This window comes from Mycteria americana, chromosome Z (genome assembly GCF_035582795.1).
Source record: "Mycteria americana isolate JAX WOST 10 ecotype Jacksonville Zoo and Gardens chromosome Z, USCA_MyAme_1.0, whole genome shotgun sequence".
NCBI classification, from domain to species: Eukaryota; Metazoa; Chordata; class Aves; order Ciconiiformes; family Ciconiidae; genus Mycteria; species Mycteria americana.
This window is the reverse complement of record NC_134396.1, coordinates 22,200,671-22,216,423: the sequence shown is the minus strand read 5'-3', so window position 1 is coordinate 22,216,423 and position 15,753 is coordinate 22,200,671. Positions and strand designations below refer to the sequence as shown.

Genomic DNA, 15,753 nt, shown 5'->3' with positions numbered 1-15,753 from the left:
GAAGATGCAGGTTAGACATTCAGGATAAATTTTCCCATTGGTATGGACTGAGGGTGGAGGGGTAGGAGCCTTTTAGGCCTGTTCCCAGCTGCCTGTTGGAACAACGTAGGTAGAGCAGACCTAGCTGTGAGCCAAGGGGGCTCCTGCCGTCATCGTGAGCTCTGACTTCCTGAGACAATTTCTCTAACCTGGGAGGACCACCACGTCCTTCTTCTCGTCTCTCCTCATAAACCCCCACCTGTAAGGTGGCCAGTAAGTTCAAGGACAATGTTGCAGAGAAGACACTCGGCACGCTTCTCTAGCCTCTAGGGAAAACACAGAGGACCTGTACCAGTAGTTCTAGAGGGGGCCCATGTCTGGTAAAGGGAGAATGTTCTACACATGTCAGTACTACATATGTATCTGTACTACATAGACATATATACAGAATAATCTACATCAGTACTACTATAATAAAAACTTACAAGGTCCAACCACGTGTATTGTGAACATACAGAGTTGAAACACAAAAGTGGTCATAAAGTGACACAAGATAAATATTTTTTATTTTAGGCACTACTGAGTGCAAAATAGCACTAAGAAATTATTTTTACAGGCACACTATCACACGCACTATTAAGTAAATGGTGCACTTTTTTTATTCAAGTAATCCATCACATCCCAAAAGGAGCAGTCTGCAGCTCTTTCTGGCATAAACAGCAGCTACAAGATCCGAGTATGTTGGAGGAGGCTGGGACAATTTGTATGCATCCCTAGCTGTACTGAAGTTTACCCTTTTTGGACAAGACTCCTTTATCAGTAGACAGACAGAGAACAAGAGCTGATTAGTCTGCAGTTTCCAGATACAAAGCACCACTTGTGCTGGCAAACACTTTAGGCACAAGAAAGAAACATGTAAATTCAAATTACACTTCCGAGGCAGAGATTATCACCTGGTTATGCCATTTTTGACACTTTCAACTCCAACTGTGCCTGAGGCATTTGTTGTTTGAATGCATAAACTACTTCTGAAGGACTGACACAGGATTAAAAACTACCTGTCACAGTTGTATTAAGCAACCCTTCAAAACCCTGGACCACAACTGTCAGAACTGGACACAGACAATATTTGTGTCTGTGTCTTACAGACAATATTATTGTCTTTATGAAGCTGCAGGTGCTCTACGATAGACCAGACTGGCACTGGATTGTTGCCTTTTACTACATCACTGCACAACTGTAACAAAAGCAAAATTCTATTTCATATCACTAAGAGTGTTCCTTTACTTTCAGATTGACCTCACAAAGCAGCACAGGCAACTCCTATATGAGGCATATAGGCAATTTCTATACGAAGCAAATATAACCTTATTTCTTGAGACTATTAGCCATGAATCCTCCTTACTCCCTGCTGCACTGACAAAAGCTACCAGCGCAGTAAGTGAGACAGGAACAGTATCCCTATGCTTAGAAGGAGGCAGAGCACGTTCAGTTTCAGAACAAACTCTGAGCTTTTGTCATGGGAAGAAACAGGCTCCTCACCCTGTGCACTCTCTTAATGCGAGGCCTGACAGCCATCCGCAGCAGTGCTAAAGCAACACTTACAAAAATAACATGGGAATGCATGGATATGTTGAAACTGCGCTTTCATGTTACTATTTTTATGTGCGTGCCTTGGGACGACAACACCCCAGCACACAAAGCACAAGTACATTCTCTGGACAAAAGTCTCCCGATAGAAAAAGCAGTTTGTAACTCTTCCAGGAAAGATGAAATCGTCTTCTGCCTAGCCACTGCGGTGCTGGTCCTGCAAAACCAGAAGTTATCCCTCCCTAAAGTTTTTCTGTGCAGCTCAAGAGAGAATTTTGCCCTGCATTGCTTACCACATCTTTGTTGGTCAGTGCCTTAGGGTCATCAATGTTGTTTCTCAGGAGATGACAGGCAGAAAGCATCTTTTCACTTAGTTCGTATCTGAGGGAGACAGCAGAATACATGGCACATTTAAATTTTTCTCTCGATGTTTCAGCATACAAACATTTAACTTTCTGAAAGTGATGCAGGAATGAATGTTTCCAGGCAAGACATCAGCAGCTGCAATGCAGAAGCCGCTCTGGAAGCTCATGTCCGTGGGGACTCTCTCCGCTGCGAGCGGAGCCGCTGGCAGGGCTGCCGACCTTCGCAAGGAGGAAAAATGTGTTTCCCAGACGTACGCGGGAGGAGCAGCAGGGACGGAGAGCAGGTGACGTGTCACTTCTGTGCTTTAGACTTGGCAACCCTTCCAGTGGAAATTCTCACCTACTGCTGTACGACTGCAGAGCATGTATTACATACTCTGTGCTTTGATTACTTGATTAACAAGAGGAAATGCCGACAGTTGTGACGGAAACTGAATTAACCGGTGGGAAAGGGCACAGGCGGTGCCTCCCTGCCGGCTCTCATTTTATCCCACTCACCAGAACCAGACTTTCTCATCCTGTCCACTCTGGAAATTTACTCTTTTTCTCCTCTCCCCCTTCATGTTTTCACTTCTGCCCCCTTTCCATCACAAATTTCAAAGCTCAGGGAACAGCTGAAAATAAGAAGGTCCATGCCCGTGCCACATGGCACGCCAGGCTGTGGCCAACCATCACTGTCTACAACCTGCCACAGAGGATAATGGCAATTTTCCATGAAATTGTCCCAAAAAGCAGAGAGGCTAACACACTCGTGCGTAAGGCAGGCATTTTAGCCCTCCAGGGTCACAAGCCAGCTGCTGGTGCTTCCAGAGCAACGAAATGCTCCACCATCGCATGGACCACGCTCAGTCCCACGTGGCCATGTGCCCTGCCTCTTCCCCTCGAAGGGCACTGCCAGGGCAGCCAGCTTGCAAAGAACATGCTCCTCAAGTACACGTGGCTCTCTAAGCTGTCCTGCTGCCCCTTTTCGGCATCACCCCTTGCTAGGGTAAATATAAATTAGAGACCTCCTTTGAGAAACTGCCCATCTTTCTGTGCGACCTGTAATGTAACAGGCTACAGTACTGTATAAATAAAGCTCAGGGCACTTTAAAACTCACAGCTCCAAGGCCTACGAATAGCCCTTAATTATGAATTTCTGCAGCTCTTTTATTTAGCAGTTGATAATTACAGGTAAGTTTGATGCTAAGCTATAACTCCAGTGAAACATGACATAGTAGTTCTGTCTCAGCTCTTTTACTGTTATTATTCCACTTACATAATTTTCCAAACTAGCACGCATGTGAACATCTGCCAAACCCAGTATCTATAAAATATCCCTTCCCTATCTATGCTTATACTTCCTTTTGCCCATTCACTAATCAAGAATCAGTAAAAACATACCACACTACTGCTTTCCATGTGCCAAGAAAAAAAAATGCCTTGCCTGTCACAGCTCATTACCAGCAATTTGAAAAGTAACTTAGACATAAAATGCTGAATGAGTGCATGACAACGGCCTTAAAGCATACGATAGTATATGATCCTTATGAAGTATATGATCTCAGGGTTGGACGACCTCCTTGCTGCTGTACTCCATCGTCTTACTGAGCACGGCTTACCAGCCACGGCTGAGATGCTGTGGAAGGTGCAAAAGGAAGATGCACTCCCAGCAGGCTGCTGACTGGGTGCGCATGGTTCAAGACTCATTTGCTTGCTTACTTACTGTTTACAGACCAGGCATTGCCTGCTCCCAAACTGTCTGTGACCTGGCAGAGCCTCTGCGGGGCGGGAGCCGCCTGGGTCTCACTATAAATGGACCATTTAAAGCTGCTGGGGTCAGCCGCTGCAAAGGACACCCTCCAAGACCTCCTCCCCACTCACACACGGTTGTTCTGCCATGAAACCGCCTCTGGTTACCCGCTTGCGGAGGAGGGAAGCGGGCAGCAGTCGAGCAGCAATGGGGGCTGGCGCGTTCTCCGCCAGCACAGGCACAGCCTGCGGCTCGCAGCACGCAACGAGGCGGCGGTAACCCCCTCGAGGTGCTCGGGAGAGGGCGAGCAGCCTACCTCTCTCTGATTTCCACCTCCTCAGCCTCGCACTCCGGGGGCAAGCTGTCCTTCTCTGCCCCCACGGCACAGACCTCCGGGGTGTGGGGCACGGGCTGCCCCTCCTCTGTGTGCCGGCTGCAGGGGTACTCGTGGCCCTCGCACTCCTCCTCCGAATCCGAGGAGGAGCTCTCCTCGGAGCTGGAGTCGTCGCTGGACGTCGTCTCGTACCTGGGGGGAGAAGGAGCAGGGGTGCTTGCTCGGCGCCATTCAGCAGTGGTCAGTACCCGCCTGCGCTGGTGCAAGTTGCAAAATGTCTTGCAAAGGCTTAGTCTTCCTCTTTTCTACTCAGAAACCTTTTCTACTCACTGAACAGAGTGTCACTGCCAACTGACGCTGTGATTATTATGTGTAGAGTGTGTAACGACAGAAGAACAACCTTTTTTAAACAGAAGTGTTAACACTCTGTCAGACCTTGCCTTAGCCCCAAAATGAAATTACTTTTTTCAGAGTAAATTGTGGTGTTGCCTTACTAGGCAGACATAAGCAGAGTAGCTAACAAAGCTATCTAAAGACAACAGCCACAATTTTAACATTTTTTCCTGTGACAATCCAAATCGTTTTAATATTGTAGCTGAAACATAAGTGATTTGGACAATTATAATGCTGATTCTAATGAACTGTCTTATGTCACCAACCTCAACAGCTCAACAACTAAGCCTCTCCTTCTAACGTACAACAGTGATTTACGAGTGACAACACTGCCCCACTATAAGTAATAATACTTTTAGCCAATATGTATGAAATGAAGTAATTGCGATATTTAGGCTATATACTGCACGAGGCATTTGCACTGAAGAAAAACTAATCTGAGGAAAGGGCTAGAAAAGCTGTAGAAAAACAATTTGGTGAAACCATTTTAAAGTTCTTTGCAACATCATGCAAGGGCAATATTTTAAAAGACGACAGTTTTCCATACTATTTTCTGTATTTGTGTAGCAAAGTTTCGGTATTTACCTAGCGCAAAGCCGGAAAAGTTAACTCTTAGGCAATGCCATCTCTTGCTGTATTGTTCAACAGCACAATGCTGCGCTTGTCAGCTGCCAAATACATATTAAAGTTTTTCTTACTAAAATACTGCCTGAGAAACATTCCCATGGCTCTGTGAATTTGTTTCATTTTCCTGTGTTAAATTTGGCAGCAATCTAATCTACAGGTACTTGAGACCGATGCCGTGTATGACTTGCAAGCACAAAAGGTTCACAGAGAATTAAGATGAGCTCAGCTGTTCCATTCCTCCCTCCGACCCTTAAACTCAGCAGATGCACCTCAGCCTGAAGGACAGGCCAAAGCTATGCATAAGCTCCTGGGTTCCTCCTCTCCTGCCCCCTGTGAAAGTGCTACAATGACAGATTTTTGGGAGACAGGCCTCTTACCCGCCATTAATGCCGACAAACTGCAGGTTCTTCTTGGTGTTGCTCAAATCCTTTTTGCCGTCCCTTTTCTTCATGATAGATTTGAGTGTGTTTTCATTACTAGTACATACTGTTGAAAAGGGAGACAAAGCACACATCTCAGTACAAATCTGCAGCCGGCTTTGACTGCAGCAGCTTTAGACAATTTTTCAAAACAAACAAATAAACAGCTTTCTGTTTAATTTACCAACTGAAGCTGGGCTTTGTAATCTTTTTATACATACAGTCACGGTGCGAGATGCACATTGGAAATAGAGAAGAACACTTCCGAAAACAACTCTGGAAACAGAAAACTAGTTTAGCCTAACTTTCCCATCTTCCAACATGCTGCTAATCTTTGTGATGCTTTAGAAAACTTTAAGAAAAGACACTTTTTTTTTTCTTTGCTATTTGTGCAAGACTTCTATCATGGAAATAGGTTGCTCTGCTCTGTTAAGAAAATCTTAATTCCTGGTGTCAGATGACAGCAGCTCGTTGCCAGAACTAATGCGTTAGTACAGACTGCACATTTAACAATAACCTATTCAACAGGGTAGGGAAGTTCAATCAGGGCTGTTTCTTTAGATTTTAGTATTCACTGAAACGACTTTTAAACCCATCTCTAAGCATAAGACAGGTAAAACATTCATACAAAATTAAGTTTAAAAAAATATATTTTATTAACCCTTTCTCTCTCAGTACATTTTTCTTATGAAGACACTAAATGGCATTTCACTAATGCGCTACAATCTGCCATTCAAAAACTAACCGCTATCTGCAGACACAGGGTCTCACACTGTGACTTGCCCCATTGCTGCATCTTTCCCTGCTTTCGCAATTTTGAGAACCCTGAAAACCTCCTTTAACTGTGTTTCATATTCAAACTCCATCAGCACGATGAAGGGTGGATGTGAGCCAGTGATTACCATAGAGGCCAGAGGCAAGCTGGTCATCCGTCAGGTTAATTGGAGCGAGAGTTTTGTCCTGAGAAGAAAAGGGCTTCCTGCCCCGAACAGCTTCCACCAGGGGAGTCTTCCTCTCCTCCTGAGCAGGCACAACGTCCTGCTCCAATTTCAGCGTTCGCAAATTTGAAGTTAAGTGAGTGTTTGCAAGTTGACTGTGAGGGATGTACTCCAAAGTAGTACCTGCCAGAGAAGACAGTAGGCATCACCGAGGAGTCAGACCAAAACCTTTCCGTCAACACTGTGATCAACAGCGGCGAAAAAGAACAAACTGGAAAAAAAAAAAAAAGGGCAACGCTTGTGCTCTACGATACCCTTTTCTGAGGATCCAATAGGAAAAGGGTGTGATCGCTTTCAGAAAATACAAAAAGAAATAGCTGTGAGTTTTTCTTTCCATGAAAACGTACAATACAAAGAAAAACTATAAAGATATTGGCTTTAAAACAGACGAAAGGAGTGCTCCTTCCTTTTCCTTCTCTTTCGGTACATGCAGTGACCCAGCTCCTGCCCCCCTGGCTCCGGGCGGACTCGCTGAGCGGCTCCTCGCTGGCATGCCTGAAGACCACGTTCACGGACTCTGCAGATTCCTTCTGCAAGAGCAGTGCCCTTTTTATCTTACTTTTTTTTTTTTTAAGAAATAGCACTTTCCATGAAAGCAGAAACTTTTCAGGAAACCTTCCTTTTTGCCAGCATTCCACTAATTCTGAAAGTTATATACTTTATCCAGTTACTGAAACAACTGCAATAAACTTCCACCCACCGCATTTCTGTCTAATTTTTTTCCTTTTCAGGATTGTACTGAGCTAGTAGTTGTATTCAAATCAAATTCCCAATGTTTGGGTAATACATTTTTTTTCCTGATTTGCTGGCATCCACTCATTTTTTCCCTTTGTGTGTTTAAAAGGCAGCGCTAATTATGCACAGACTTTTACAGATTCCCCTGGAGTTCCTCCAGCTGTGCTATTACAAAGCTACACAAATGCTTTTGTTTGTGGAACACACTGGTTTTTTTAAACACACATTCTTCCTTAAGTAATCTTGCTAGCATTTCAAGGAAAAAAAAAGATAGTGTTTAATTTACTTTAAACACTATCACTTCTTTCTTTCAAAGCTTGGTTCAATCACTTCTGCCTCCACAGTTTTTTTCCTTTGTATTTATCAAGAATTAAGCCACAGCCTCCTCATTCAAATAGACGAGTGCCACTGCACGGAATGCTAACATATTGCAGTAACGTAAATTCCAAATATTCACTTCTAAAAATACAGCTGACATCTTTATTGCTCTCGCTAGACTGCCTTTCCCCCTTCTTGCTTCACCTCAGGGTTTTTTTTTTCCCTATAACAGGACATAGTGAAGCTGATTTTTCCAAACGTTGTCACTTCCCAGCAGCTTCCTCCTCTTTGCTCCCACCCCAGCCTCCGAGTTCCCAACCGAGTCTCACCCCACATGCATTTCCAAGGCGCCTTCTCCAGCAACGAGACCTGTTGCCCGCTTCCACCATCGCTTACAGTTTCTACAAGCTACAGGGGGAACCGCTTGCTGGGAAAGGCGCACAGCAGCGTATCGACAGACATGTCACTACGGGTACAGCCAAGAAGCTTTCCCTCTCAGGGAAGCGCAGGGCGGGGGCGGCAGCCACCCCAGTGCCCCCTGTGCAGGAGCAGCCCCTCTGGAGACGCACCCGAGTGCCTGGGACAAAATGGGCACCTGTGGAAATCAACAGAGAAGTCCTGCCCTCGCTCCCCCACCTCTCCTCGCCTTGCAGCGGTGACCGACTTCGGTCAGGTCTCTTCCCGACAGCGAGCACCATCCCTCATCCGCCAGCCGAGGAGAGGAGGGCTGCCAAGGCGATGGCGTGCCGAGCCAAAACCAATGATTTTTAAACTCCCTTAGCTGAAAAACAAGGAAACCGCCTCTCCCTCTGCTTGCTTGGAGCGGTGACAGCTACAATTAGAGTGCCGAACGGAGTAACCGCTGCCAGCTGCAGCTGGTGGTGGCTGCCTCGGCTGCTTTTACCAGGTCACCCCTTCTGCGCCAGCCTCGCCACCGAGGGCACGGGCAGGGAGCGGAGGGGACCTGCTCTGGGGCAGCGGAGATACACGAAGCCTCCGAAGCTGCCCGGGCTTCCTGTCAGCTGAAGTCTCTCTGTCTCTTCGCAGTCCTCCTCCGCAGGCAGCTACAACAGCAGCGTGTCCTGGGGACACGGGTGGGCTTTCGTGTGCCGGAGCTGAGGGCAGCCGGCAGGGCTCTGGCAGGGCAGAGGGGGGGGTCCTGCCTGATGTGAACCGACGGCACCTTGGTGCGCCCCGTCATCCCCCCCCAGCACTGCTCAGCCTCCCAAAGCCAGAGCCTGAACTTCCTCAGGTGTCTCCCTGCTGTCCCGGGACACAGCCAGGGAGGGAGCTGCAGGGTAGGACAGACAGACAGGAGAAGGACAGCAGTAGGCTGTTCTCCCCTGCCTCACAGCCTCTCCCCTAGCTAAACCTGCCACCAATGCAACAAGATCTCTGTAGGTTCCCTCTTCTGGTTCATCCCTCAGTGGCTGAGAAGCACCACACGGAGTTCAGGATCTGGGGAACGTTGTCCATGCCTTCAAACGAAGAAGAGGAGGTCCTGCTCGGCCCCCAGCACCTGACGAAAGGGGATGACATCAAGGCTTGAGGACAAGCACACAGCAAATAAGCGTGCATTAGACAAACCGGCCAGTACGCTCACTGTCCCAACACAGCTGCGAGATGTTCAACACTTACTGCATCTACAGTGCTCAAGGTTCAAGGAAAGGCAGCTTTGGGCCCAACACGGCATTAATGCTGCAAGCCATTAATTAGCATTTAACATCAGCTCTCAGGCCTTCCCCTTTACAAGACAGCCAACATGAAGATGCTTGGAGAGCAGCAACCTAGTGCAAATCACTTGGAAAAATGGATGAAGAAGCAGCTGTGCTACCCAGCACTATGGTCAATGATTTAACAGGTTAATCAACTGCTGCCCAAACCAAACAGCTGAATGAGCCGAGCTCCCTCTTCCTCCGACAAGGCCGCAGGGTCGCTGTCAGGGCTGGAGGCAGGGCACGCTTCTCAAGTGTGGACGTGAAACCCTGGCTGAAGATCACCACCAGTCTAGGCAGACCTTAAAATAGACTCTGCATCTCACCTCACACAGACCTCGAGTATGCTTGCGCTTACTGACACTGGGCTGCGGTGCACAATACTGACAGTAAATCAGCCAACAGGTTCAACGCGTAGCCAGCCACGGCCTCCAGACCGAGCCACGCGGGTAGATTCACCCTCCTGATTTTTCTTAGTTTACTGTTGCGGGCAAATAATGCAAACTTGACATACGTTTCTAAGTATTGATATAGCGTAGCTAACCACAGCATGGAGCTGCCAGGAATTTCTAAATGTATTTTGCAATATAGTAGGGGATCTTGGAAAAGTTCATGAGTAATTGAGAAGCAGAAGCATGCTAAGACAAAACAAAAAACTTACAGACTTCAACTGTTCGTAAACCCGTATGCAGAAAAAGCTACTCTCATTAATTTCAGAGGGAAACAAGTGACTGAAGCATCTTCAGTGGTTTAGCCCCAGTGGCTTGAGGGAATGAGAGCACCTGTTTTTAATTTTTTAGAATGAACCTCCTCTCCTAAATCACTTGTGCTTCTTTTGAAAATCTCACCAATTTAAACCAGGGTGACAGAAAAACTACCATATGTCAGCAGCAGATTACCCATGCCACTTCTGGCACCTATAAAATCCATTTATTGTTACTAAGATGCTATTTCCCTTCCTAACTGCAGACCTTCCCTCCCATTTCTGAGAGCACGAGTAGTCATGTAGTAAGCTGGTTCAGGGAACTCACTGGGTGAGTTTTAAACAGTATTTTTTCCCCTGAATTTGTGCTGAATTGATGGTAACAGAAGTCTGGCCTTTACCCGCTTTTGAAAAATTCCATTTAGTCTGAAGGAAGCAAACCTAAGTATTACTATAAAAATGATTGAGCTTGACAATCCTTTTATACCACTGGAAATCAAGAGAAGTGCAAACAAGCCCAGGGGAATTAAATACCATCAGGATGAGAACCTAGCTCTCTGGATGGAACATCACAGGCTTCTAGCTAAAAAAAGGGCACAAGCTTGCTGCCTATGTGGTAGCTGCACAGAGATTTTATTTTTAACCTGTTGATCAGTGCAAGCATTTATTTGCACAATATGTTTATAACAGCCAATGATACAACTTATACACTCCCTATTAAAGACAGTGCATAAATGTTCTCTGGAACATATACAGCAAGGAAATACTTATCTTTCACACTGCATGATTTCTTCACGGTAGCAATAAGCTCCCTATGACATTACTGTAACTGAAGAACACAAAGTCTTCTCCAGTGGTCTTAAATCTTAGCAAGTTGCTTTATCCTTAAAGAGTTATTTTTTCATATAAATATTTTTTAATCCACTTTCCATTTGGTCTATGCATCAGAACTATTGAAGAAAAAACCCCATTCTACTAAGGTAAATAAAAAGGCAGTGATGAGCAAACATGTTATGTTTAAACATTTACAACAATTGATATTAACCCATCCACCTGATAAATGTGTTACCTTCAGAAAACTAAGCACAGTTTCATTTAATAGGTACTTTTCAGCCATTCCAGCTTAAAAGTCTGTGAATTTAAAATTTCAGAACAAAAATTGCCACACACGGACTTTTTATATGATAAACCAACAGAACCCAGATTCACTTGCGGCCCAGGTGTAGGTGAATGTTGCAACTACCATTTGGCTCCAGGAAAAATGCTCCTTCTAACAGGATGGCTCCTTTAACAGGATTGCAAGAACAATCTCAATTTAATTTTCGCTTTAACCATTTTCTTTGTGTTGAGAAGCTGCTTTCCATCCCCAAACTAGCTTGTGAAGCCAGTTTGTTGAAAGTGGCAGTCAAACCCAATTCCTTTAATTGAGTAAGATTGAACATAAAAAAATTACACGTCTGTGAAGCTGTTAATCATCTTATTTATGAAATGCTCTCTTTTCCAAGACCACTGCGTGTGAAGCTCGGTGAAAGCCATCCTTAATTTCCCTGCTGAGTAGTGGATCAAAGCATCTCATGATGCTGGGCAGAGCATCATGAGATGGTAAGGAAGGTAATCTCAGAGCTTTTCTTTCTCTCTCATTTATGAGGAGCTGATCTCCTCAGCTGATGCTTTATTGTTGCTGAAATACAATAGCAATTCCTTGGAAAAACGGAAATCTCCTGCCATTAAACATTCATAGGTGTGCCTGTTACCATGGGAGCTGAACTCTGAACAAAGCTCAGTGCCTGAACATCGTGTCCCTGTGCCACCGCGCGGGGAGGGAACCGGGGTTTTACCAAAGTCGCTCTAACAGACAGCCTAGCAGGCTGGAGCTTGCCACTCTCTAAGCAGCAACAGATCTGAAAGAAAAAATTATTTATAGTGTGGCAGATTATACTTTTTATTAACTGAAGCAGAAATGAGGAGATAGAGCAGCTTTCAGATTCAAACACTGCATGTGCTGCTGCCACAGAACGAAAACAGCAAATATTCTAATGATAATAATGATAATAGCAATAAGCTTGTGTTAACACATGACCAGGGGAGGTACGTCAAACCTCTTTAAAGAGATTTATGGAGTTCCACTTGAATAATGTCTTTATAGGACAATTACTGACCAAGTCTCTGCTTCTCTTCTGATACAACTGGGTGCATATTTAAAACAAAAAAAAAAAAAACATCTAGACACCTCAGCTCCTAATATAGAGGTCACTACCATCTTCAAACACATTAGCATTTGAGCTTTATATGTTGTCACAGCTAGCAGGTCAATAGATACCACCTGCCATACGAAAAACGCAGAGGAGGCAGTGTATTCTTTGAGATGCCAGCCAGACACATGTGAATAAACAGTACTCATCTGGCACACAGATGGGACCATCTGCATGACCGTTCTGCATCATGCACTACCTTCCAGGGAATATTAAAACTGCTTCACGTATGTTTGTCACCCTCTCCCCGGCAGAGAGACGGATTGATCGTGTTTGTTACTCAAGCAAGCACATCTATACAGAAACTTAACCTGGTGATTAAGGCATGCATCTGTGGCAGAGATGAAGCTGAGGGCTTCATTCACTTGCCTAGACACAGACAACCAGTGCCATTTGTAGCAGCCCACATCTCTGCAAGGTCCACTGACATGCCTGTGCCTTGAACCGCACCGGCTCCTGAGCCTCAGGCAAGCCTCAAGTCTTCCACTGCGCTAGCGTGGCCCGTGCTGCCAGGAGGGGGGCTACCAACCCATCAAACTACCGTCTTCGAGAGAAATGGCTACAAACTTTGTCAAACAGAAGAGCTGTAAAGAGAAAACAGCTTTCTCCAATTCTCTGCTGGTTTTGCATTACGAATGATGACACAGAGAGAGACAACCATGACCACAATACCTCATTAGTCCTACATACCAGCTTTGGACAACCAGAGGCTTCTCGCACCACTATCATTCCTTCGGTCCTTCCATCGTCCCTCAGCCTGCCTCCCCAGCTCTGGGTGAAAGTCAAAGTTGAAAACCTTGAAGGATCTTTCCACCAGATGGCACATCATGTTTTCCTAACCTCCGTGACTTTCCGACACCACCTGCTTCCTACCTCCTTTCACTCCCTCAAGTCTTAATTCAAGACTTCTTAATTCAAGAAGCTGCCTCCTTCCTCATGATGATTAATGTAATGCTTTCACTGGGGTGCTCAGTCAGGATTGCTCCAAAATTTGACCGTAAAACTGATAGTCCAAAGATCACTAAGGCAAAAATACCATGCATTTTCAGGTCAAATATGCTCCAGTAATTTTCCAGGGCAACGGTAGAGCAGTTGTTTTTAAATACCATCCTTGCAAACTCCTTGCCTGTGAAAGACATCCACCTATAAGACTTGTGAAAAGTCCACGTAATTAAAACCCCTGCAAGTGACATTAGGCCTCTGGCTGATATTTTGCAAAAGGCATCACACACACACACACTCAAATGTAACTTTCTGAAAGTTCTCAAAAATTCTGTGACAATAAATGGAGAACCTGAACATACTTGCCTCTCTTAGTCCTCCTATATGCTGTCTAGTCTAAGAATGAGGATCAGTTAGCACCTAGGTTTGTCGTCCACGTCCACGTGATCCAGCTGGACACAGACAGGGTGCCAATGCTGGCTAACATGACTTTGCGGAGTGGAAATCAGCTTATCTGGCCAGCGGGTTTGATTTCCCTGACACCACTAGGGCTTCAGAAAGACAGTGCATATGTAAATAGGAGTTGCTTAGTTACGGAAGTGAAGATGTTTATTTTGCTACAAGCAATATACTAATTGCTAATAGACCCGGTTCAGAGACCATCTCAGATGTCCGCTTGGCTTGCGTCTAAGGATGCCAGCTGCAGAGCCAGCCCGCGTCCCACTCAGCAGACTCCAGCTCTCATGCCTGCGTCCCCATCGCCTGCCACAAGCTCTGTCACGGGCTGTGAGATGGCGGACGTCCCTGCAGCACAGCCCCATCTCCCCAGCACTAGCAGAGAGAAAAATCTGTAAAGCTGAGAATTTGACTGATGTGCTACCTCAGGTATCAGAAGCAGTATGGACTGCTAACCCTTTACCATGGCAGACTGGTACCCAAATCACACGCCTCAAAGCCAGCTCAAGTATTTTTGCCCCCAAAAGGACCTGGCTCTAAGAGGCGCTTCCTAAGGATGCTCTTTGAATAAAACATTAAAGACTACACTACTGCTGCTAATCTGAAACCAGACACTTCTGCCTCTATTCTCAGCCTGTTCTTCTAAGAAACCAAGGCTTGGGAGGTCATGCTTCTTTCAGTAACTTAAACCCCACTGCTCATTTTAACCAAACCAAACTAGAGACTCAGTGGTCTGAAGAATTTTTATATTCATCCAAGCTTTATAGAAATCAGGCTGAGATGCCAGGCCTGGAGAAAGGGGTGCTGGCTGAGTTCACACACAAGACACTCAAAAAGCTACATCCAAGAGACCATGTGAGAAAAGCTCACAAGCTATCATGAGATACTGATGCATGGAAAAAAAGAGGCTTTATTAGTTCCAGTGCTTATAGAATTATTTAAGTTAGTGCTTCATTCAGCAAAAATCCTTTTACAGAAAAAAGTAACACATGATCTGTAAAACCACAGGAACAGGCAAGCAGGACCAGCAGATAAATGTAGTAAAGACAGTATTTTCAAAATTAATAGAAAGACAAGGGGAAACATTTCAGGCTTATGACCTCCTTCCCACTCCAATTCTCCATGGGTCTAAACTGTTATAGCCCAGAGCTTGATTTATGCACGCGGTTCTGGCACGTAGCTCTCACCAGGGACTAAAAATAAAGAGATTTTACACTCAGCATCCACAGCTAAAGCTAATGGCATCACAAGTTAAAATAAAATTATTCCAAAATAATTTTATCAAGAATGCGAAATCTGAATCCAAGTAACAACATCTTTAGTAAAATAGGATCCATTGCTCCACCTGTGTCTAAATACTTTCAAGTCTCTAGACCACACATTTGATACTGTGCAGTAAAAGCAGGGAAAGGAATTGACGATTGACAGCTAGTAAAAATTCTGGTTCACTGTTTTTAAGGACACTTCTGGTGTCTGCTAGATACTGTTACTATTATAGTATCATTACTTATAAGAAGCCCAAAATATAAAGTGCATACCACAAAGATAATAATATTGCATATATAGTATCATATTGCATGTATGCAGACACGGTATCATACATTTTCTTTACTGCTACATAGAAGTTGCTTATTGCTTTACTACAGGAAGCTAAAATTTTTACTTCAGCTCATTTAATGGATGGTTCCATTTAGTGCACGAATGTTGAAAAGAATCAGATTTACCAAGCTGCCTTTTTAAGAAAAATAGGTAAATCTTAAGACAGTAAATAAGCTGCAAGAGCTTTATACAGCAGTGCATTAGCCAATAATATTATGCTGGCATTAAGTGGTATTTACTCAGGATTTTTTTCCAATTCAGCACCCATGATACAGATGAATTTGCACAAGTTTTTCCTGTTTCCTTAACCTCTTGTTTCAGTCACTGTTTGGCACCAAGAAGACGGTATCTAACAGTCACTGCTAGGCATTCCATATTGGTTTCCAGTAAGCCAAGATTTATAAATTTAATAGTAATGTGGTTGTGGTATCACCAATAAGGTATTAGAAAAAATGGCTAAGTTTTAAACTAGACTATCAGACACCCCAAAATAATAATAAGTAGCAACTTTAATAAAAGTAATAATAAAATAAAAGTAATAATAAAAGTAAGCAACTTTACCCCAGAGAATAAAGAAATCCCTCAAATTAATTGTA

General features: G+C 44.6%; 1 protein-coding gene across 1 annotated transcript in view; it reads right to left on the bottom strand.

The window, feature by feature from the left end:
• The window catches only part of KANK1 (KN motif and ankyrin repeat domains 1), a 38,453-nt gene that overhangs the window by 9,007 nt on the left and 13,693 nt on the right, over positions 1 to 15,753 (bottom strand). Inside the window, exons 3-6 of the mRNA XM_075527265.1 lie at positions 6,342 to 6,560; positions 5,398 to 5,506; positions 3,983 to 4,192; positions 1,863 to 1,950 (exon numbers count right to left, since the gene is read on the bottom strand). Coding sequence (XP_075383380.1) covers positions 1,863 to 1,950; positions 3,983 to 4,192; positions 5,398 to 5,506; positions 6,342 to 6,560 — 626 coding nt within the window. The remainder of the gene's footprint in view (positions 1 to 1,862; positions 1,951 to 3,982; positions 4,193 to 5,397; positions 5,507 to 6,341; positions 6,561 to 15,753) is intronic.